The sequence below is a fragment of the Oncorhynchus nerka genome, linkage group LG27 (genome assembly GCF_034236695.1).
Source record: "Oncorhynchus nerka isolate Pitt River linkage group LG27, Oner_Uvic_2.0, whole genome shotgun sequence".
NCBI lineage: Eukaryota > Metazoa > Chordata > Actinopteri > Salmoniformes > Salmonidae > Oncorhynchus > Oncorhynchus nerka.
Genome location: NC_088422.1, coordinates 20,457,251 through 20,482,187, shown reverse-complemented (window position 1 = coordinate 20,482,187; position 24,937 = coordinate 20,457,251). Strand labels below are relative to the sequence as shown.

The following is a 24,937-nucleotide window of genomic DNA, read 5'->3' as shown; positions in this document are numbered from 1 at the left end:
TATTTAGTCAACCACCAAGTGTGCAAGTTCTCCCACTTAAAAAGATGAGAGAGGCCTGTAATTTTCATCATAGGTACACTTCAACTATGACAGACAAAATGAGAAGAAAAAAAATCCAGAAAATCACATTGTAGGATTTTTAATGAATTTATTTGCAAATTATGGTGGAAAATAAGTATTTGGTCAAAAACAAAAGTTAATCTCAATACTTTGTTATATACCCTTTGTTGGCAATGACAGAGGTCAAAAGTTTTCTGTAAGTCTTCACAAGGTTTTCACACACTGTTGCTGGTATTTTGGCCCATTCCTCCATGCAGATCTCCTCTAGAGCAGTGATGTTTTGGGGCTGTTGCTGGGCAACACGGACTTTCAACTCCCTCCAAAGATTTTCTATGGGGATGAGATCTGGAGACTGCCAGGCCACTCCACGACCTTGAAATGATTCTTACGAAGCCACTCCTTCGTTGCCCGGGCGGTGTGTTTGGGATCATTGTCATGCTGAAAGACCCAGCCACGTTTCATCTTCAATGCCCTTGCTGATGGAAGGAGGTTTTCACTCAAAATCTCACGATACATGGCCCTATTCATTCTTTCCTTTACACGGATCAGTCGTCCTGGTCCCTTTGCAGAAAAAAAGCCCCAAAGCATGATGTTTCCACCCCCATGCTTCACAGTAGGTATGGTGTTCTTTGCATGAAACTCAGCATTCTTTGTCCTCCAAACACGACGAGTAGAGTTTTTACCAAGAAGTTAAATTTTGGTTTCATCTGACCATATGACATTCTCCCAATCTTCTTCTGGATCATCCAAATGCTCTCTAGCAAACTTCACTGCAGGATTTGAGTCCCTGGCGGCGTAGTGTGTTACTGATGGTAGGCTTTGTTACTTTGGTCGCAGCTCTCTGCAGGTCATTCACTAGGTCCCCCCGTGTGGTTCTGGGATTTTTGCTCACCGTTCTTGTGATCATTTTGACCCCATGGGGTGAGATCTTGCGTGGAGCCCCAGATCGAGGGAGATTATCAGTGGTCTTGTATGTCTTCCATTTCCTAATAACTGCTCCCACAGTTGATTTCTTCAAACCAAGCTGCTTACCTATTGCAGATTGTCTTCCCAGCCTGGTGCAGGTCTACAATTTTGTTTCTGGTGTCCTTTGACAGCTCTTTGGTCTTGGTCATAGTGGAGTTTGGAGTGTGACTGTTTGAGGTTGTGAACAGGTGTATTTTATACTGATAACAAGTTCAAACAGGTGCCATTAATACAGGTAACGAGTGGAGGACAGAGGAGCCTCTTAAAGAAGAAGTTACAGGTCTGTGAGAGCCAGAATTCTTGCTTGTTTGTAGGTGACCAAATACTTATTTTCCACCATAATTTGCAAATAAATTCATTAAAAATCCTACAATGTGATTTTCTGGATTTTTTTCCCCTAATTCATAGTCATAGTTGAAGTTACCTATGATGAAAATTACAGGCCTCTCATCTTTTTAAGTGGGAGAACTTGCACAATTGGTGGCTGACTAAAAACTTTTTTGCCCCACTGTATTTACTGAACATATGAGAAAATTAGGTTAGTGGAGGAGTGTATTGATGTCCTCCGTGGCTCACTCACCTCTCGGGTGGGGTGGCCACTGGCACTGGTTTGACAGGAGACGTGGGGGAAGGATGCTCCTGTTTCTCTATGGTCAGTTTCACTAGCTCCTGTGAACAATCACCGTGTGCAGTTAATACATGCTAGACAACTTCATAGCCATTTTTACCATCTCTTACCGAGAGAGTACTAAGTACTCGGCTAGCTACCATTTCCCCAAAACCATAACGTTCATTAAATGGTACACATAATCTGCGATGTCTCATATTTCATGTTTACTTGTTTTCTGGTATGCTAACCTTTCCTTAACACCGCCGAGCACTACCTTGATCACAGTGGTGACGGTCTGATATGCTAACATTACCTTAACACCGCCGAGCACTACCTTGATCACAGTGGTGACAGTCTGGTATGCTAACATTACCTTAACACCGCCGAGCACTACCTTAATCACAGTGGTGATGGTCTGGTATGCTAACATTACCTTAACACCATCAAGCACTGCCTTGATCACAGTGGTGACGGTAACGATGGTTTCTTTATCTTCCAGGTTGACCCCCTCCAGCATGACTTGGTCAGACCAACGGATGAGATTGCCCAGACTCTGGTACACACGGTTCAGACAGGAGGACACCCCCGAGCTGTGAACACCCCAGAGGAAAGATTGGGCTAACAGACTGACAAAAACACTCCATGGTTGGTTGGCAATTCTGTATCAGTCTTTGAAGGTTCCTCATGATTTCAACCTTAAAACGAATATAATCAGCAACCTTAAAATGACATTTGGCTGGATCTCGTCTCGTGATGTTTGAAGCGGCCAACAAGCTCCAGATACAGTGCATTCAGAAAGTATTCAGACCCCTTCCCCTTTTCCACATTTTGTTATATTAAAGCCTTATCCTAAAATTGATTCAATATTTTTCCCCCCTCAATCTACACACAATAGCTCATAACGACAAAGCAAAAACAGGTTTTTTCAAAATACATTGTAGAAAAATGTTTTGCTTTGTCATTATGGAGTATTGTGTGTAGATTGATGAGGAAAGTGTATCTCCCATGGGCCAGACTCACCTGTGCTGGATCCTTGCATCCACTTGGACTAAAGGCAGGATGGCCTCCAGGACCTTACTGGCAGAGCCTGGTAACATCTCCAGCACCTTCTTGTCCACCGCCATCTTGTCAATGATGGTCTTGAAGTAACGCAAGGCACTGACCACGTCTTTCTCTTGCTCCTCTAACCGACTCAGACTCTGTAATAGTAAGACAACGTGAGAACAATCGTGAACTTGGTGGCGTGGCATTACTTTTATTAATGGCATCTTGGTTGTGTGATTATTGCATAACATGAGGCTTTGTTTGTCACTCTGCCTTCAGTCTCACTCTGTTTTCTTGTAGGATATAAATCAACAACTAATTGCAATTTTTGAGACGGGCACAGCAAAAGCTTGAGGTCTATGTAGAGGGAGAGATATATACACTGCTCAAAAAAATAAAGGGAACACTAAAATAACACATCCTAGATCTGAATGAATGAAATATTCTTATTAAATACTTTTTCATTTACATAGTTGAATGTGCTGACAACAAAATCAAATGTATCAACCCATGGAGGTCTGGATTTGGAGTCACACTCAAAATTAAAGTGGAAAACCACACTACAGGCTGATCCAACTTTGATGTAATGTCCTTAAAACAAGTCAAAATGAGGCTCAGTAGTGTGTGTGGCCTCCACGTGCCTGTATGACCTCCCTACAACGCCTGGGCATGCTCCTGATGAGGTGGCGGATGGTCTCCTGAGGGATCTCCTCCCAGACCTGGACTAAAGCATCCGCCAACTCCTGGACAGTCTGGTGGATGTTGGTGGATGGAGCGAGACATGATGTCCCAGATGTGCTCAATTGGATTCAGGTCTGGGGAACGGGCGGGCCAGTCCATAGCATCAATGCCTTCCTCTTGCAGGAACTGCTGACACACTCCAGCCACATGAGGTCTAGCATTGTCTTGCATTAGGAGGAACCCAGGGCCAACCGCACCAACGTATGGTCTCACAAGGGATCTGAGGAGCTCATCTCGGTACCTAATGGCAGTCAGGCTACCTCTGGCGAGCACATGGAGGGCTGTGCGGCCCCCCAAAGAAATGCCACCCCACACCATGACTGACCCACCGCCAAACCGGTCATGCTGGAGGATGTTGCAGGCAGCAGAACATTCTCCACGGCGTCTCCAGACTCTGTCACGTCTGTCACATGTGCTCAGTGTGAACCTGCTTTCATCTGTGAAGAGCACAGGGCGCCAGTGGCGAATTTGCCAATCTTGGTGTTCTCTGGCAAATGCCAAACGTCCTGCACGGTGTTGGGCTGTAAGCCCAACCCCCACCTGTGGACGTCGGGCCCTCATACCACCCTCATGGAGTCTGTTTCTGACCGTTTGAGCAGACACATGCACATTTGTGACCTGCTGGAGGTCATTTTGCAGGGCTTTGGCAGTGCTCCTCCTTGCACAAAGGCGGAGGTAGCGGTCCTGCTGCTGGGTTGTTGCCTACGGCCTCCTCCACGTCTCCCGATGTACTGGCCTGTCTCCTGGTAGCGCCTCCATGCTCTGGACACTACGCTGACAGACACAGCAAACCTTCTTGCCACAGCTCGCATTGATGTGCCATCCTGGATGAGCTGCACTACCTGAGCCACTTGTGTGGGTTGTAGACTCCGTCTCATGCTACCACTAGAGTGAAAGCACCGCCAGCATTCAAAAGTGACCAAAACATCAGCCAGGAAGCATAGGAACTGAGAAGTGGTCTGTGGTCACCACCTGTAGAACCACTCCTTTATTGGGGGTGTCTTGCTAATTGCCTATAATTTCTACCTGTTGTCTATTTCATTTGCACAACAGCATGTGAAATTTATTGCCAATCAGTGTTGCTTCCTAAGTGGACAGTCTGATTTCACAGAAGTGTGATTGACTTGGAGTTACATTGTGTTGTTTAAGTGTTCCCTTTATTTTTTTGAGCAGTGTACATTAAACACACCTTGTTAGCAGGTTTCTCCGCAGTCTTGACGCCATGTTCTAAAGGCGGCTTACTGACTTTCTTTGAGGGAGTCCTTTTGATTTTGGGAGAGTGGAACTTGTCCATAAGCTTCATGGTGAAGGAAGACAAATGGGAGCGTTGGGAGTCTGAGGAGGAGAGGGAAAGAGAGAAAGGCAGAGTTAAGAGAAGAACCGCTAATCTTCATAATCAAGGGAGCGTGAATTGAGAGAACACTAGTTAGAAAGTCACTTTTCGAGACACCACACGTCAAACTATGGAAGTTTCATTTAATGAAACAACCTCTCCCAACTGCATTTGTTCAGAACTTCGGCCTATAAGAAATAGTAAGCACGTAAATTCTGAAGAACAATCAATATAGGAGAGATCCTCTGAAGATTTTGTGCATGTGTTCCTCAAAAGTGCATTTTTGTCAGAGTGAGATAATAGATAGGCCTACCTCACCAACAAAGTACACATATTAGCCTTAAATGCATAATATGAGTGAGAGCCTTGTAATCTGTCCTCATAAAAAATAACATGTACTGTACTTCAACTGTATAGAAATAATAGTTACCCTCAAAACCTAAAATACGTTGTAGAGTACATCAAACAAATCTGCCCGTATTCATTGTCAACTGCATGAAGTCCATGGCCCAAATGAATCCTTTATCAACCCGTACAGACCAAGGGGCTGGGACACAATGACATCAGCTTTATGAGAGAACCTTCTGCAGAAAGATGTGTTGCACATGGGACTCTTTATTTGGGAGTGTTTAAGTGGTGACTTAACACACTACATGACAAAAGGCGCACCCTCACTCGTGCTCACTGTTATGAGAGCAGCGATTCCCCACAACCCCAACACCCCAAATCTGGATAGACCACTGCTATGGCAACAAGCAGTTTATTTACAATACTACATGTTTTCTCATGATCTCCAAACAATCTGGCTCCCATCACGGCCCTCTAAGAGTTGACTGCAGGCGGTGCTGCACTGTGCATGCCTGTGTGACCGATTGGGTTCAAAACCAGCCAACCTGGACTTCTGTGCTCCACAAGACTGTTAGCCCGCTGACCCTAAAGGGATACTTCAGGATTATGGCAATGAAGTAATTTACCTACTTCCCAGATGAACTCGTGGATACCATTTTTATGTCTCTGTGTGCAGTTTGGAGGAAGTTGCTAACTACAGTTAGCGGATTGTGGCAGTGGCTACACAAACAAACCCAAACATGTTGACTAAAGTCTCTCCTTTCCATAGACTGATAACAAGGTAAGGAAATAAATACACTGATCAAAAATAAACACAACATGTAAAGTGTTGGTCCCATGTTTCATGAGCTGAAATAAAAGATCCCAGAATATTTCCATATGCACAGAAATCTTATTTCTCTAAGATTTTGTCCACAAATTTGTTTACATCCTTGTTTGTGAGCATTTCTCCTTTACCAAGATAATCCATCCACCTGACAGGTGTAGCATATCAAGAAGTTGATTAAACAGCATGATCATTACACAAGTCCACCTTGTGCTGGGGAAATAAAAGGACACTTTAAAATGTGCAGTTTTGTCACACAACACAATTCCACAGATGGCTCAAGTGCTGAGGGAGTGTGCAATTGGCATGCGGACTGCAGGAATGTCCACCTAAGCTGTTGCCAGAGAATTTTATGTTAATTTTTTTACCATAAGCCACCTCCAATGTCATTTTAGAGAATTTGTCAGTGCGTCCAACCGGCCTCAAAACCGCAGACCACATGTAACCGTGCCAGCCCAGGACCTCCACATCCAAATCAAATATTATTTGTCACATACACATGGTTAGCAGATGTTAATGCGAGTGTAGCGAAATGCTTGTGCTTCTAGTTCCGACCATGCTGTAATATCTAACAAGTAATCTAACATAACAATTTCACAACAACTACCTTATACACACAAGTGTAAAGGGAAGAATAAGAATAGGTACATAAAAATATATGAATGAGCGATGGCCGAACGGCATAGGCAAGATCCAGTAGATGGTATAGAGGACAGTATATACATACGAGATGAGTAATGTAGGGTATGTAAACATTATATAAAGTGGCCTTGTTTAAAGTGGCTAGTGATACATTTATTACATAAATTTTACATTATTAAAGTGGCTAGAGATGAGTCGGTATCTTGGCAGCAGCCCCTCAATGTTAGTGATGGCTGTTGAACAGTCTGATGGCCTTGAGATAGAAGCTGTTTTTCAGTCTCTTGGTCCCCGCTTTGATGCACCTGTACTGACCTCGCCTTCTGGATGATAGCGGGGTGAACAGGCAGTGGCTCAGGCGGTTGGTGTCCTTGATGATCTTTTTGGCCTTTCTGTGACATCGGGTGGTGTAGGTGTCCTGGAGGGCAGGTAGTTTTCCCCCAGTGATGCGTTGTGCAGACCTCACTACCCTCTGGAGAGCCTTACGGTTGTGGGCGGAGCAGTTGCCGTACCAGGCTGTGATACAGCCCAACAGGATGCTCTCGATTGTGCATCTGTAAAGGTTTGTGAGTGTTTTTGGTGACAAGCTGAATTTCTTCAGCCTCCTGAGGTTGAAGAGGCATTGCTGCGCCTTCTACACCACGCTGTCTGTGTGGGTGGACCATTTCAGTTTGTCCGTGATGTGTACGCCAAGGAACTTAAAACTTCCCACCTTCTCCACTACTGTCCCGTCGATGTGGATAAGGGGGTGCTCCCTCTGCTGTTTCCTGAAGTCCACGATCATCTCCTTTGTTTTGTTGACGTTGAGTGTGAGGTTATTTTCCTGACACCACACTCCGAGGGCCCTCACCTCCTCCCTGTAGGCCGTCTCGTCGTTGTTGGTAATCAAGCCTACCACTGTAGTGTTGTCTGCAAACTTGATGCTTGAGTTGGAGGCGTGCATGGCCATGCAGTCATGGGTGAACAGGGAGTACAGGAGAGGGCTCAGAACGCACCCTTGTGGGGCCCCAGTGTTGAGGATCAGAGGGGTGGAGATGTTGTTACCTCAGGAAGTCCAGGACCCAGTTGCACAGGGCGGGGGTCGAGACGAGTGACGAGTTTGGAGGGTACTATGGTGTTAAATGCTGAGCTGTAGTCGATGAACAGCATTCTTACATATGTATTCCTCTTGTCCGGATGGGTTATGGCAGTGTGCAGTGTGATTAAGTCATCTGTGGACCTATTGGGGCGGTAAGTAAATTGGATTGGGTCTAGGGTGTCAGGTAAGGTAGAGGTGATATGGTCCTTGACTAGTCTCTCAAAGCACTTCATGATGACGGAAGTGAATGCTACGGGGCGATAGTCATTTAGCTCAGTTACCTTTGCCTTCTTGGGAACAGGAACAATGGTGGCCCTTTTGAAGCATGTGGGAACAGCAGACTGGGATAAGGATTGATTTAATATGTCCGTAAACACACCAGCCAGCTGGTCTGCGCATGCTCTAAGGGCTCGTCTAGGCCGGCAGCCTTGCGAGGGTTAACCTCTTGCTTCTACCCTCTACCTTTTTGAACATTCTGTTAAAAATCGCGCAACATTTCAGCGCCCTGCTACTCATGCCAGGAATATAGTATATGCATTTGCTTAGTATGTGTGGATAGAAAACACTCAGACATTTATAAAACTGGTTAAATCACTGCTGTGGCTTTACCAGAACGGCAGTTACATCGAAAAGCACAGGAAAACCTGATCACAGAAAATGGAAATAAATATCCTTGCGCCACTTCCAGCAATTGTTCAAAGTGAACCGAATTACATAAGAATGAGATTTCAACTCCTGCAGCTAACACACGTTGTCTAGAGTCTTGTCATTTGATTCAGCTTTGATTCTTGGTTGAACCTAATCAAGGGACCACTTCCCCCAAGTCTCCGCCCAGCTCTTTTTGTGGAGCCTTCCTGTGGACATTTTCTGCCAGACGACAGCTAAGGATTTTACATCGCCTTCCTGATGAATTTTATCGCTTATTAACGTGTACTAATACCTAAAGTTGCATTACAAAAGTATTTCGAAGTGTTTTGTGAAAGTTTATCGTCGACTTTTTGAATTTAAAAAAATGACGTTACGTTATGAAACGCAGTTTTTTTTCGTTGATCACACAGTATACATATAACGATATCTCGGCAATATATGGACCGATTTAATCGAAAAAAAGACCCAATAGTGATTATGGGACATCTAGGAGTGCCAACAAAGAAGATGGTCAAAGGTAATGAATGTTTTCTATTTTATTGTGCGGTTTGTGTAGCGCCGAATATGCTAATTATTTTGTTTACGTTCCCTGCGGGTCTTTTGTGGTGTTACATATGCTATCAGATAATAGCTTCTCATGCTTTCGCCGAAAAGCATTTTAAAAATCTGACTTGTTGCCTGGATTCACAACGAGTGTAGCTTTAATTCAATACCCTGCATGTGTATTTTAATGAACGTTTGAGTTTTAACTAATACTATTAGCATTTAGCGTAGCGCATTTGCATTTCCAGAGCTCTAGTTGGGACGCAAGCGTCTCAAGTAGGAGCAAGAGGTTAAGACGTTTAAATGTTTTACTCACGTTGGCTGCAGTGAAGGAGAACCCACAGGTTTTGGTAGAGGGCCGTGTCAGTGGCACTGTATTGTCCTCAAAGCGAGCAAAGAAGTTGTTTAGTTTGTCTGGGAGCAAGACACCGTGGTCCGCGAAGGGGGTAGTTTTCCTTTTGTAGTCAGTGATTGACTGTAGACCCTGTCACATACCTCTCATGTCTGAGCCGTTGAATTGTGACTCTACTTTGTCTCTATACTGACGCTTAGCTTGTTTGATTGCCTTGCGGAGGGAATAGCTACAATGTTTGTATTCGGTCATGTTTCCGGTCACCTTGCCCTGATTAAAAGCAGTGGTTCGCGATTTCAGTTTTGCGCGAATACTGCCATCAATCCACGGTTTCTGGTTGGGGAATGCTGTGGGTACAACATCACCGATGCACTTGCTAATAAACTCGCTCACCGAATCAGCGTATTCATCAATGTTATTGTCCGACGCTATGCGGAACATATCACAGTCCACGTGATCGAAGCAATCTTGAAGCATGGAATCAGATTGGTCGGACCAGCGTTGAACAGACCTGAGCACGGGCGCTTCCCGTTTTAGTTTCTGTCTATAGGCTGGGAGCAACAAAATGAAGTCGTGGTCAATTTTTCCAAAAGGAGGGCGGGGGTGGGCTTTATATGCGTCGCGGAAGATAGAATAACAATGATTCAGGGTTTTGCCAGCACGGGTCGTGCAATCGATATACTGATAAAATTAGGGAGCCTTGTTTTCAGATTAGCCTTGTTAAAATCCCCAGCTACAATAAATGCAGCCTCAGGATATGTGGTTTCCAGTTAACATATAGTCAAATGAAGTTCTTTCAGGGCTGTCGATGTGTCTGCTTGGGGGGATATACACGACTGTGATTATGATCGAAGAGATTTCTCTTGGTAGATAATGCGGTCGGCATTTGATTGTAAGCAATTCTAGGTCAGGTGAACAAAATGACTTGAGTTCCTGTATGTGGTTATGATCACACCACGTCTCGTTAATCATAAGGCATACACCCCGCCCTTCTTCTTACCAGAGAGATGTTTATTTCTGTCAGCCCGATGCGTGAAGAAGCCAGGTGGCTGTACCGACAGATGACGTATCCCGAGTGAGCCATGTTTCCGTGAAACAAAGAACATTACAATCTCTGATGTCTCTCTGGAAGGCAACCCTTGGATCGGATTTCGTCTACCTTGTTGTCAAGAGACTGGACATTGGCAAGTAGAATGCTCAGGAGCAGTGCGCGATGTGCCCGTCTACGGAGCCTGACCAGAAGACTGCTCCGTCTGCAGCACCGTTGTTTTGTGTCGTCGGCTGGGATTCGATCCATTGTCCTGAGTGGTGGACCAAACAGAGGATCTGATCCATTGTCCTGAGTGGTGGACCAAACAGAGGATCTGATCCATTGTCCTGAGTGGTGGACCAAACAGAGGATCTGATCCATTGTCCTGAGTGGTGGACCAAACAGAGGATCTGATCCATTGTCCTGAGTGGTGGACCAAACAGAGGATCTGATCCATTGTCCTGAGTGGTGGACCAAACAGAGGATCTGATCCATTGTCCTGAGTGGTGGACCAAACAGAGGATCTGATCCATTGTCCTGAGTGGTGGACCAAACAGAGGATCTGATCCATTGTCCTGAGTGGTGGACCAAACAGAGGATCTGATCCATTGTCCTGAGTGGTGGACCAAACAGAGGATCTGATCCATTGTCCTGAGTGGTGGACCAAACAGAGGATCTGATCCATTGTCCTGAGTGGTGGACCAAACAGAGGATCCGCTTTGGGAAAGTCGTATTCCTGGTCTTAATGTTGGTGAGTTGACATTGCTCTTATTTCCAATAGTTCCTCCCGACTGTATGTAATAAAACATCATATTTTCTTGGGTAACAATGTAAGAAATAACACATAAGGAAACTAAATACTGCATAGTTTCCTAGGAACATGAAGCGAGGCGGCCATCTCTGTCAGCACCGGAAGTACAGGCTTCTTCACCTGCGGGGTCGCTGATACCAGCCACCAGCTGATGAAACAGTATGTTTGCATAACCAAAGAATTTCTGCACAAACTGTCAGAAACCATCTCAGGGAAGCTCATCTGTGTGCTGTAAGCTGAAAATGTCCCAGTTCTTCCATGGCCTGCATACTCACCAGAAGTCACCCATTGAGCATTTTTGGGATGCCAATACACAGCAACTTCGCACAGCCATTGAAGAGGAGTGGGACATTCCACAGGCCACAATCATTAGCCTGATCAACTCTATATGAAGGAGATGTGTCGCGCTGTATGAGGCAAATGGTGGTCACACCCGATACTGACTGGTTTTCTGATCCACGCTCCTATCTTCTTCTTTTTTTTTAAGGTATCTGTGACCAACAGATGCATATACATATTCCCAGTCGTGGGAAATGCGTAGATTAGGGCGTAATGAATTTAGGGCCTATATTAACTGTAACTCAGTAAAATCTTTGAAATTGTTGCATGTTGTATTTATACTGTATTTTTGTTCAGTGTATGTAGCTTAAGTTTGTAATTTAAGTGAGCTTCCCTTGAAAACCAGACTATTTAAACAAAAGTGAAATATTATTTGACTACAAACTAAAATTGAACAGAGGGGCTTAATGAGCTAAGCTACATTATGCATCAGTGAAGCCTATTTGGAAGGCACTAGTTGTGCACAGCACAGCATTCAAAACACCTCAGGTAGCCTATACAGGATACAGCCCATTTCCCCTTCTCTGCGAGGTAGTGAAGATTTGCAGAGAAACTGAAAACAAAAGCTTGATGCTGCTGGCATACCCATACTAAATGGGTGAAAAGGGGGGGGGGGGAGTTGAAACTGGATATTGAGTACATAAATAAACACCAATGATTGTGCTGCTCTTCCGTTGTGTACAGAAGCATGGGACTCCTGCCAGGGATAGGTCAATGGCTTTAGAGAGAGAATCAGCAGGCTTCACAACAGGGGGTGAAATGATTCTGCCTATAGAGTCAATGAGGATGAATGCAGTCTGGATGTCCATTCACTGCTCATCTCATCCAGTGTTTGCTGTGAATTCCTCGCTGTGCCCATCAGTCTCTGGGGATGTGCCACCCTTCCGCTAAAACAGGCAGGTTGTTGTGATTGTGACTGCCTGCTGCCAGCAGTGAACAAAATGAATGAGTTTCCAGAATAGAGTCACAACAAGTCATCGTCTGGCTAACTAGGTTGCTTTGACCAGTTTGGAAACTATGATGTGAGAATGTTTTACAGGAAAAGGTTGATTATCAGATCCCAGTAAATCTCTGTCTTCCCAAGGGCAGATCATGGTAAACATCTTTCTAAAATAGCTACGGAATGGATGATCAGGCAATGGTAAAGGTGAAGTTCACTTAATTTGAACCAAATCTGTATTTTGGATGTACAGTGGCAAGAAAAAGTATGTGAAACCTTTGGAATTACCTGGATTTCTGCATAAATTAGTCAGAAATTTGATCTGATCTTCATTTTAGTCACAACAATGGACAGACACAGTGTGTTAAACTAATAACATACGAATAACTGTATTTTTCTTGTCTATATTGAATACATAATTTAAACAATCACAGTGAAGGTTGTAAAAAGTATGTGAACCCCTAGGCTAATGACTTCTCCAAAAGCTAATTGGAGTCAGGAGTAGAGGTCGACCGATTATGATTTTTCAACACCGATACCAATTATTGGAGGACCAAAAAAAGCCCATGCCGATTTTTTGTATTTATAATAATGACAATTACAACAATACTGAATGAACACTTTTATTTCAACTTATTATATATATATCAATAAAATCAATTTAGCCTCATATAAATAATGAAACATGTTCAATTTGGTTTAAATAATGCAAAAACTAAGTGTTGGAGAAGAAAGTAAAAGTGCAATATGTGCCATGTAAGAAAGCTAACATTTAAGTTCCTTGCTCAGAACATGAGAACATATGAAGGCTGGTGGTTCCTTTTAACATGGGTCTTCAATATTCCCAGGTAAGAAGTTTTAGGTTGTAGTTATTCTAGGAATTGTAGGACTATTTCTCTCTATACCATTTGTATTTCATATACCTTTGACTATTGGATGTTCTTCTAGGCACTTTAGTATTGCCAGTGTAACAGTATAGCTTCCGTCCCTCTCCTCGCTCACACCTGGGCTCGAACCAGGAACACATCGACAACAGCCACCCTCGAAGCAGCATTACCCATGCAGAGCAAGGGTAACAACTACTCCAAGTCTCAGAGCGAGTGACGTTTGAAACGCTATTAGCGTGCACCCCACTAACTAGTTAGCCATTTCACATCGGTTACACCAGCCTAATCTCGGGAGTTGATAGGTTTGAAGTCATAAACAGTGCAATGCTTGAAGCACAGTGAAGAGCTGCTGGCAAAACGCACGAAAGTGCTGTTTGAATGAATGCTTACGAGTCTGCTGGTGCCTACCATCGCTCAGTCAGACTGCTCTATCAAATCATAGACTTAATTATAACATAACACACAGAAATACGAGCCTTTGGTCATTAATATGGTTGAATCCGGAAACTATAATTTCGAAAACAAAACGTTTATTATTTCAGTGAAATACGGAACCGTTCAGTATTTTATCTAACGGGTGGCATCCCTAAGTCTAAATATTCTTGTTACATTGCACAACCTTCAATGTTATGTCATAATTACGTAAAATTCTGGCAAATTAGTTCGCAATGAGCCAGGCTGCCCAAACTGCTGCATATACCCTGACTCTGATTGCAATGAACGCAAGAGAAGTGACACAATTTCACCTGGTTAATATTGCCTGCTAAGCTGGATTTCTTTTAGCTAAATATGCAGGTTTAAAAATATATACTTCTGTGTATTGATTTTAAGAAAGGCATTGGTGTTTATGGTTAGGTACAGTCGTCCAACGATTGTGCTTTTTTCGCAAATGCGCTTTTGTTAAATCATCCCCCAGCGCTGCATCGATTATATGCAATGCAGGACACACTAGATAAACTAGTAATATCATCAACCATGTGCAGTTATAACTAGTGATTATGATTGATTGATTGTTTTTTATAAGGTAAGTTTAATGCTAGCTAGCAACTTACCTTGGCTTCTACTGCATTCGCGTAACTGGCAGGCTCCTCGTGGAGTGCAATGAGAGGCAGGTGGTTAGGGCGTTGGACTAGTTAACTGTAAGGTTGCAAGATTGGATCCCCCGAGCTGAAAAGGTGAAAATCTGTCGTTCTGCCCTGAACAAGGCAGTTAACCCACCGTTCCTAGACCGTCGTTGAAAATAAGAAGGTGTTCTTAACTGACTTGCCAAGTTAAATAAAGGTATAAAAAAAAAAAATCGGCGCCCAAAAATACTGATTTCCGATTGTTATGAAAACTTGAAATCAGTCCTAATTAATCAGCCATCCTGATTAATCGGTCGACCTCTAGTCTGGAACTCTGGTATGCTCCCTCTTATCAGACGCAAAAAAAATACATATTGAATTGAGTTTGATCACTGAATCACCATGGGAGCATACCAGAGGTGTGGATATTTTATAGTGCCCAGACACTTTTTATGCGATCTCACTTGAAACTTACGCCACCAGCGATATACTTCCTCGTGCTCGTTCAGCAGTTGCTGGGGCACAGATAAAACATGAACAAACGCCCCAAATAAGTCATTTTAGACACGACAACACTCTCAGTACAGTGATGCAGGCCTTTTGATGTTGGACACATGAAATTGTGTCATTACGAACTTTATTTGCAAAGTTATATTCTATTTTGTGCAACTCGAGTGATACTTCTCTGTGCAACCTGTGTGCACAACTGCTGAGCGAGCACGAGGAAGTATATCTAGTGGGATAAGTTTCTCAAAAACAAGTGAGAGTGCAAAAAAGGGTCTGGGTAAGTCTATAACATGCCATTTACATCCAAAATACAGATTCTGTTCAAATTAAGTGGACTTCTCCTTTAAGAGGCAGTTTTCAAAACTATGGAGAAAAACTATGATTGTCACTGGGTGTGTTGTTGTCTCCTGCTAATTTCATAGACATGTCACGTAGCAATATAAAAACTAGATCTATGCATGTTATGATTCCCTTTCCCTGTGCAGTGCTACACTTGAGCCTCCTAATGTGCAGTGGTTTCCACAAAAGCTCTGTTAGTTCCACATCGGTGCAGACCCGAGGTCAGACGGTGTGGAGTGCTGCTGCACACCGCAAGTTTGCCCCTGGAGACGTCCATGGCAACAGCTTGTCTGCTCAACTCAATTCTGCCCCTGGAGACACCTGTGGCAACAGCTTGTCTGCTCAACTCAATTCTGCCCCTGGAGACACCTGTGGCAACCGCTTGTCTGTTCAACTCAATTCTGCCCCTGGAGACACCTGTGGCAACAGCTTGTCTGCTCAACTCAATTCTGCCCCTGGAGACACCTGTGGCAACAGCTTGTCTGCTCAACTCAATTCTGCCCCTGGAGACACCTGTGGCAACAGCTTGTCTGCTCAACTCAATTCTGCCCCTAGAGACACCTGTGGCAACAGCTTGTCTGCTCAACTCAATTCTGCCCCTGGAGACACCTGTGGCAACAGCTTGTCTGCTCAACTCAATTCTGCCCCTGGAGACACCTGTGGCAACAGCTCGTCTGCTCAACTCAATTCTGCCCCTGGAGACACCTGTGGCAACAGCTTGTCTGCTCAACTCAATTCTGCCCCCGGAGACACCTGTGGCAACAGCTTGTCTGCTCAACTCAATTCTGCCCCTGGAGACACCTGTGGCAACAGCTTGTCTGCTCAACTCAATTCTGCCCCTAGAGACACCTGTGGCAACAGCTTGTCTGCTCAACTCAATTCTGCCCCTGGAGACGCCCGTGGCAACCGCTTGTCTGTTCAACTCAATTCTGCCCCTGGAGACACCCGTGGCAACCGCTTGTCTGCTCAACTCAAGTCTTGCCTGAGCAGCAGGGGCCTTACATTCATCTGAGTTCGGACACGTGTCCAATGGTAGACAGGCATCATGCGGAAAGGACAACAACGCCGTGAACCTCGCTAATGCCCTCTAGGTCTCCAGAAGAAATCAATCAAATCTATTGTTAGAGTTTGGGCCAGTAACAAAAAGGTTGGTAGTTCGAATCCCAGAGCCGACTAGAGGAAAAATCTATCGATCTGCCCTTGAGCACTTAACCCTAATTGCTCTAGGGTCGCGGTCAATAATGGCTGATCTAACTGGTTGGCCGGCCGGACCTACATATCTGGCTGGCCGGCCGGACCCAGCTATCTGGCCGGCCGGCCGTCCTTGAGCTCTTAACTCTAATTGCTCCCGGGTCGCCGTCAATAATGGCTGATCCCATGCCGTGACCCCACTCTCTGAGGGTGTCTCAGTGGGATATGGAAATGTGTTTTTTGCATTACACACCACACACTTGTACAGGTTACACATGTGTGAAACAGGTCAAATATAAGCACCCCATATTTTACCTAGCCTAGACATTGAGTTGCTCATTGATTTAAGCAGTGTAGACAGGTTAAAGGCGGTGGCCCGTTCCTGTAGGTTCATGCTCTACAACATCCGCAGAGTACGACCCTGCCTCACACAGGAAGCGGCGCAGGTCCTAATCCAGGCACTTGTCATCTCCCGTCTGGATTACTGCAACTCGCTGTTGGCTGGGCTCCCTGCCTGTGCCATTAAACCCCTACAACTCATCCAGAACGCCGCAGCCCGTCTGGTGTTCAACCTTCCCAAGTTCTCTCACGTCACCCCGCTCCTCCGCTCCCTCCACTGGCTTCCAGTTGAAGCTCGCATCCGCTACAAGACCATGGTGCTTGCCTACGGAGCTGTGAGGGGAACGGCACCTCAGTACCTCCAGGCTCTGATCAGGCCCTACACCCAAACAAGGGCACTGCGTTCATCCACCTCTGGCCTGCTCGCCTCCCTACCACTGAGGAAGTACAGTTCCCGCTCAGCCCAGTCAAAACTGTTCGCTGCTCTGGCCCCCCAATGGTGGAACAAACTCCCTCACGACGCCAGGACAGCGGAGTCAATCACCACCTTCCGGAGACACCTGAAACCCCACCTCTTTAAGGAATACCTAGGATAGGATAAAGTAATCCCTCTCACCCCCCCCCCTGAAAAGATTTAGATGCACTACTGTTCCACTGGAGGTCATAAGGTGAATGCACCAATTTGTAAGTCGCTCTGGATAAGAGCGTCTGCTAAATGACTTAAATGTAAATGTTAAATGTTGAAGCAATACAAAAAGGCCTACGTTTGCTGCTCACATCTACTGCCAGCAACATCTACGGCACACCCAGTCATCAAGTAGGCTAATACACAGAGGCCATTATAATGAGTTGTAAGAAACAATCCAATGCAATAACCCAATAGCAGACAGGGCACAAAAACAATTGAGCAGTGCTTGAGTTACTAAGAAAATGAATTCATTGGTCAGAATTGATCCATCTATGGACATTCAACAACAAATGAGGTCAAGATAAAATAGAAAAAGAACTAGGGAACAATCATCAGAAATCACAACAATAAAGAGGTCGTAAAACATTGTGCCTTCATGTTAGCGTTAACTTAAACAGAACAGGCAGATGTCCAAATTCAGGACCAATGTTTCAGTTCTCTGTATAACACCTTTTTGCTCCTACTTTAAACCATCAACATGACATTGAAATGCCAAAAGGAGCCTCTGTATGTATGGGTTCTGACTGCTCTCTGATGTTGTTGAATTTACTTCCTTGACATGTCCCGCTGCTCCATAAGCTATAAAGGGTCACTTTGCTCTCAGGTCTTCAAGCAGCCTGACTATTAAACCAAAATATAACCAAGCCTATATGGCCACGGCATCAGTTTCCAACATTGTGAGGGCTGAACCATTTCACTTCCTGTAATAGATACATTTAGACATTAGCCTTCATAGCCTGTTTTAGAACTTCCGGGCCCTACTCATTACTTCCTCTTCTATTTCAAAACTCATTTAACTAGAACACAATGCTACTGGAACTTAGCTTAGTTCTTCAATTACTATTTTGGGTGTAGAGAATAACTAGCTACTTTTAACAACATGGCATGACTGCTATATATCCATCTGCAACAGCCACTCTAGCTAACTTGAAAATAACATTTACATGAGCAAGAGGGTGCAGTAACCACTCCCCTGTTTGCTCGGTCTCTGTGCAGGGGTGGAAATCTCTCCACCATGGTTGTAAAGTAAGGTGAGGCCAGAACAGGCATGACTGTAGCCAGCAGATCCGTCCCACTTGCTTACAGCTGGCACTAGGGTCGGACAGCATTCCTGTGTATATTAAGACACTGTGGAACTGGCGTGAGATATGGCTCGGGAAAAAACTTACATCAATTCAGGGATGAGAAATGCGTTGCACTTAGAATTGCCCCATTATCCCAACTGTTACACAAATCTATCTATCAAATCAAATTGTGTAGACTAACAGTGAAATGCTTACTTACGGACCCTTCCGAACAATGCAGAGAAAAATATAAAAATAATAGAAAGATAATTACACAAGGAATAAATACAAAAAGTAACGATACCTTGGTTTATATACACAGGGTACCAGTACTGAGTAGATGTGCAGGGGTACGAGGTAATTAACGTAAATATGGACATATTGGTAGGGCGGAAGTGACAAGGCAACAAGATAGATAATAAGCAGTAGCAGCAGTGTATGTGATGAATTAAAAGAGTTAGTGTAAATAGCAGATAGTCCGAGTAGCTATTTGGTTAACTATTTAGCGGTCGTTGACAATTTTAAGGGCCTTCCTCTGACACCACCTGTTATAGAGGTCCAAGATGGCAGGGAGCTCGGCCCCAGGGATGTACTGGGCTGTACGCACTTCCCTTTGTAGTGCCTTTATCAGATGCCAAGCAGTTGCCATACCAAGGGGTGATGCAGCCAGTCAAGATGCTATCAATGGTGTAGCTGTACAACATTTTTAGGATCTGGGGGCCCATGCAAAATCTTTTTAGCCTCCTGTGTGTGGACCATGCTAATTCCTTAGTGATGTGGACACTGAGGAACTTAAAGCTCTCGACCCACTCCACTACAGCCAGGTTGATGTGGATGGCGGCATGCTCTGCCGCCGGCTGCTCGTGCTCGTTAAGAAAACGCCCATATTCGTCCTCATGCTAGACCCTACATCTGGAACGTTCTGGGAGGGAGAGGAGGACATGATGTAGGGCCAGCAGTAAGAGCGTTGGGCCAGTAACCGAAAGGTCACTGGTTCGAATACTCGAGCCAGCAAGGTGAAATATCTGTTGATGTACCATTGAGAAAGACACTTAACCCTAATTTGCTCCAGGGGTGCCGTACTACTATGGCTGACCCTGTAAAGCAACACATTTCACTGCACCCATCCTGTGTGTGACAAAGCATTTTTTTGCTTTTTATGGAATGGCATGTCTCGTTGAACAACAAAAGAGCTGATTGGCTGACACTGCCATTCCAAAATGGATGCTGTGGCTTCTACCTACCCTAGTGCAGCTGTAAGCAGTTGTAAACAAGCGGGTTGGATCTGCTGGCTAGCATGACTGAGTCATGACTGTTAGTAGCCCCCCAAAATAAACACAAATGTAGGTCACGCATAATGATGCATCAGAACTTATCAGGGCCCGTTTCCACAAAGCGTCTCTGAGTAGGAGTTCTGATCTAGGATCAGTTTTGGGGGGTTTTGTTCATAATTAATATGATTGTATGGACAGATCCTAGATCAGCACTCCTACTCTGAGACGCTTTGTGGATACGGCCCTAGACCAAGAGGAACTGCAGAGAACTAGCGGGAGGATTACTGAAGATGAAGGTAAATTGTAAAAAAAATAATTGCCACAACAAAGACAGAGCCTCTATAGTTATCTCTCAGTGGGAAAGTATCAAGAATCATAGCTACAAGAGAGAACACATATACAATAGGGCCTCAGACTGTTCCAAACTGATCTGCCGGCACTGGTAACATTTAGCCTGCAAAACATAAAAATGACATCATTTAAAATAAAACACAGTACCGCAATTCCCCCCCTCCCATCTGTGTAGCCTAGCCCATTTGGAATCGCTAGCTTGTTGGGCGGTATGCTGGTAGCATCCCTTGTGCAAGTGATGAAACTCCCCCTGAGACTTGAAGTAAGCTAGTTATATTCCTTGCGCCGCAAGGACCAAGGCTTTTTTGGAGTGATAGGTAACGCTGCTTTGTGAGTGCATATTTTATAGATGTGCAGAAGGTCCCTGGTTCGAACCCAAAGGGACAAGGTCTACTTTGTATGGCAGCAAGAAGGCCTTCCTCTGACAACCACTGCTGGGAAGCTCTTAATGTGCACTCAGAGATAACCAACACCATTTTTTTCATCAATCTAAAAGGAATGTGTTGCCAATGGCCGTTTAAAACTAGAGGAGATTATATCTAATCAGCTCATTTGAACACCACTGTAATTACACATCCGATGAGTTATTAATGCGTTAGCTTGTCCACAGTCATTCAACCAACACCAACCAGCAGCCACTGATCAGAATCACAGCACACACTCAACAAGGACATCCTGATCCTACCACTTCTAGTTCACCATGAACCAGTAGTGAACAACACCTCCTGAGATTAGTGCTGGCCCTGCCATTTAGAATTCCAGATGTATGACCATTTCTAAACCCACAACAACCCAACAGAGAGCAAATCAATAGGCCTTAAGTCTTCTCTGAAACAGTATAAACTTTAATCGAATCATTCCTGAATCGTATGGCAGGTATGAGTAACACATTTCATCATAAACACACCCAATTCATTTGAAGGTGGCAAAAAAGATGGGTTGACTGACTCCTTAGCAGTCTCAACTAGTTATCTAGTGTCAACTCACTAAATACATAGAACACATACATACTGGCTACAGATGGGGACACGACTGAAGTAGTTAGAAGTGACTCTTTCCAGCCAAAGAGGATGTAGGAAGGTTTTCAGTGAACTATGACTCACACTAGTTCTCATACCCATGAGAAGAGAAAGACTCTCACACTGTGAATTAGACAAAGTACTTGTTATTCTCCTCGAATAGCTAGTCCCTGATCAGGAAGGTCAGATCAGGTGGTGGAGGGTAATAACCAACCCTTGACAGCTACTGGCTGTAAATCATAGGGATGGAGAAAACACTACTACTACATTGTTAGCTAGACCCTATTTATCAGGTAGCCTAGAATGAATGACCGCTATTGTCACTGTGTATTTTAAAAGTAACAGTGACACGCAAACTATATTATGATGTAGCTATAATTAATTAGCTACCATGTTAACGTTACTATCAATACTGTCAAACAAGTTTCTATTAGGGCTACAGCAGACTGTAGCTCGACAGCGGAGGTTAACTAGCTCCTAAGCTAGTTATCTTAGCTAGCTAGTTTGCTAGACATGCTATAAATTCGCCACCAGCTCTTTTCAGAATAAAAAAACTAGCTAGATAGATAACTAATTAAATGCGAATAGATTTATAGCAACATTGTAACAAAATATGAAAGTTGTGTTTTCCCATTTTCAATCACGTTAACTCAGTTAACTAGGCTACCATGTAGCTAGCCAATGCTAGCAATCTAACTTTGCCTGGTTAGCTAGCTAATATTACCTAGTTAAACACTGATTGAATGTTTGGCCAATAGTGACTAGGTAGTAGCTACCTAGCTAACGCTGCGACAGAATGTGAAAGTTTGGTGGGTGAGGCGGCCGTATTTCTAGCTAGAATAAAAAAGGCAGACAAATCAGACTGACTAGCTTCTAGCGAGAGGTCGTCACTAGTTAACATAGCCACAAAATTCTAATTATGGCTAAACCCCGCCCATTTATACAATTTATCTTTTTCAACTCATATTTCCAACCTAACCGTAATAACCCTAACCTTAAATTAAGATCAAATTGCTATATTTTGACTTTGTGGCTGTGGAATCTGAATTTGTAGCTGTGTTGTTTAGTGGAAACCCTCGCTAGCTGCCATTAGCTATTTAGTCCAGTCTAGCCGTGCTTACCTGGTTTACTCTCTATTTTCCCCGACATTTCGAAGTAGTGGCAGTATCGTGGAACAAATTAAATCCAGGGAGGTATTTTGACCTTTTATTCTCTTTTAATCCCACATCCTTCAACCAAAGCGATTGAGCTTTGATAGTTCCGATGCAAATACAACAACCAGCAATTTCTGCTATCCCAGCCAACCAGCCAGACCCCGACGATGAGAGAATGATGATGATGGGCAGACTAGCAGCCAGAAGCAGACAACTCGGCTCAGTATCATAATCAATACCTCCCCCTTGTGGCTGGAAGGAAGAAATGTTAGTGCACGCGACGAAAAGTGTGCCCTCCGGTGATGGATTTAGTAGAATAATCTGATTCATGAGTTTAATTTAATTTGATCTTTATTTAACCAGGTAGGCTAGTTGAGACCAAGTTCTCATTTACAACCGCGACCTGGCCAAGATAAAGCATAGCAGTGCGACACAAACAACACAGAGTTACACATAGGATAAACAAACATACAGTCAATAATGCAATAGAAAACTCAATATACAGTGTGTGCAAATGTAGTAAGATTGGAGAGGTAAAGGCAATAAATAGGCCATAATGGCGAAATAATTTCAATTGAGCAATTAACACTGGAGTGATAGATGTGCAGAAGATGTGCGAGTAGAGATACTGGGGTACAAAGGAGCAAAAAAAAAACAATATGTGGATCAGGTAGGGTAGTTGGGAGGGCTATTTACAGATGGTCTGGTACAGGTGCAATGATCGGTAAGCTGCTCTGACAGTCAATGCTTAAAGTTAGTGAGTGAGATATAAGACTCCAGCTACAGTGATTTTTGCAATTCGGTCCAGTCATTGGCAGCAGAGAACTGGAAGGAAAGGCATCCAAAGGAGGAGTTGTCTTTGGGGAAGACCAGTGAAATATACCTGCTGGAGCGCGTGCTACGGGTGGGTGCTGCTATGGTTACCAGTAAGCTGAGATGTGGGTTTGGCAATGAATATCAAGCGAGGGCCAGCCAACGAGAGCATACAGGTCGCAGTGGTGGATAGTGTATGGGGCTTTGGTGACAAAACGAATAGCACTGTGATAGACTACATCCCATTTGCTGAGTAGTGTTGGAGGCTATTTTGTAAATGACATCGCCGAAGTCAAGTATCGGTAGGATAGTCAGTTTTACGAGGATATGTTTGGCAGCATGAGTGAAGGATGCTTTGTTGCGAAATTGGAAGCTGATTCTAGATTACATTTTTGATTGAAGATGCTTAATGTGAGTCTGGAAGGAGAGTTTACAGTCTAACCAGACACCTAGGTATTTGTAGTTGTCCACATATTCTAAGTCGGAACCGTCCAGAGTAGTGATGCTAGACGGGCGGGTGGGTGCAGGCAGCGATCGGTTGAAGAGCATGCATTTGGTTTTACTAGCATTTGAGAGCAGTTGGAGGCCACAGAAGGAGTGTTGTATGGTGTTGACGCTCGTCTGAAGGTTAGTTAACACAGTGTCCAAAGAAGGGCCAGAAGTATATAGAATGGTGTCGTCTGTGTAGAGGTGGATCAGAGAATCACCAGCAGCAAGAGCGACATCATTGATGTATACAGAGAAATGAGTAGGCCCAAGAATTGAACCTTGTGGCACCCCCATGGAGACTGCCAGAGGTCTGGACAACAGGCCCTCCAATTTGACACACTGAACTCTATCTGAGAAGTAGTTGGTGAACCAGGCGAGGCAGTCATTTGAGAAACCAAGGCTGTTGAGTCTGCCGATAAGAATGTGGCGATTGACAGAGTCAAAAGCCTTGGCCAGGTCGATGAAGACGGCTGCACAATATTGTATTTTATTGATGGCGGTTATAATATCGTTTAGGACCTTGAGCGTGGCTGAGGTGCACCCATGACCCGCTCTGAAACCAGATTGCATAGCGGAGAAGGTACGGTGGGATTTGAAATGGTCAGTGATCTGTTTGTTAACTTGGCTTTCGAAGACTTTAGAAAGGCAGGGTAGGATAGATAGATGAGTGAGAGAGTGTCACGCCCTGACCTTAGAGATCCTTATTATTCTCTATGATTGGTTAGGTCAGGGTGTGACTCGGGTAGGAAATTCTATGTCTTCTGTTTCTTCGTTTTTGGCCGAGTGTGGTTCCCAATCAGAGGCAGCTGTCTATCGTTGTCTCTGATTGGGGATCATACTTAGGCAGCCCTTTTCCCCACCATTAGGTTGTGGGATCTTGTTTTCTGTTTAGTGTCTTAGCCTGACAGACCTGTGTGCTTTCGCTTTTGTTTGAGTGTTTTTGAATAAAAGAATCATGAACACTTTCCACACTGCACCATCCAACCTGGAACTGAGTGAAAAATGTTTAGTCTGAAGCTATATTTTATTTCCAAAAGCCAAGAAGAAAAATACATTACATGACTTTATAAGGACTGAATGCTAAATTAAGGCTGCCAAGCTTGATACAACTTCAATTAGCACTGGCGTGAGAGGTGTCAAATACCTTTAGCCCAACAATGGCAGGAGAGTCGCACAGTCTACTCCAAACAAATGGAGAGGCCTTGGAAGCTGCCTCCCGCTGTTCAGAGGTAATTAAAATAGAGCACCCTGTGTATGTAAAGAATGATAAGGCAAGAAAATATCACAAAATGAAGCTCCTTATGGAAAATCAAGACACCCGTTTTGCTGACTATTATAAAAATGGGAACAGCAACCTCATCTTCTACACAAACCATCCCCTGGCATGGCACAGTGCTATATTAGCACACTACCCCTCTGCTAAAAGGGTTGTTAACGAGGGGTGGAAACT

General features: G+C 44.2%; 1 protein-coding gene across 2 annotated transcripts in view; it reads right to left on the bottom strand.

Annotated features, from left to right (window-relative positions):
• LOC115111320 (rap guanine nucleotide exchange factor 1-like) overlaps positions 1–22,350 on the bottom strand; it is a 58,177-nt gene extending 35,827 nt beyond the window's left edge. For both annotated transcript variants that reach the window (XM_065011436.1, XM_065011437.1), the window contains exons 1-5: positions 22,153–22,350; positions 4,611–4,756; positions 2,657–2,835; positions 2,070–2,226; positions 1,607–1,695 (exon numbers count right to left, since the gene is read on the bottom strand). In XM_065011436.1, coding sequence (XP_064867508.1) covers positions 1,607–1,695; positions 2,070–2,226; positions 2,657–2,835; positions 4,611–4,756; positions 22,153–22,180 — 599 coding nt within the window. In that variant the 5' untranslated portion in view covers positions 22,181–22,350. The remainder of the gene's footprint in view (positions 1–1,606; positions 1,696–2,069; positions 2,227–2,656; positions 2,836–4,610; positions 4,757–22,152) is intronic.
• Between the last annotated feature and the right edge of the window lie 2,587 nt (positions 22,351–24,937).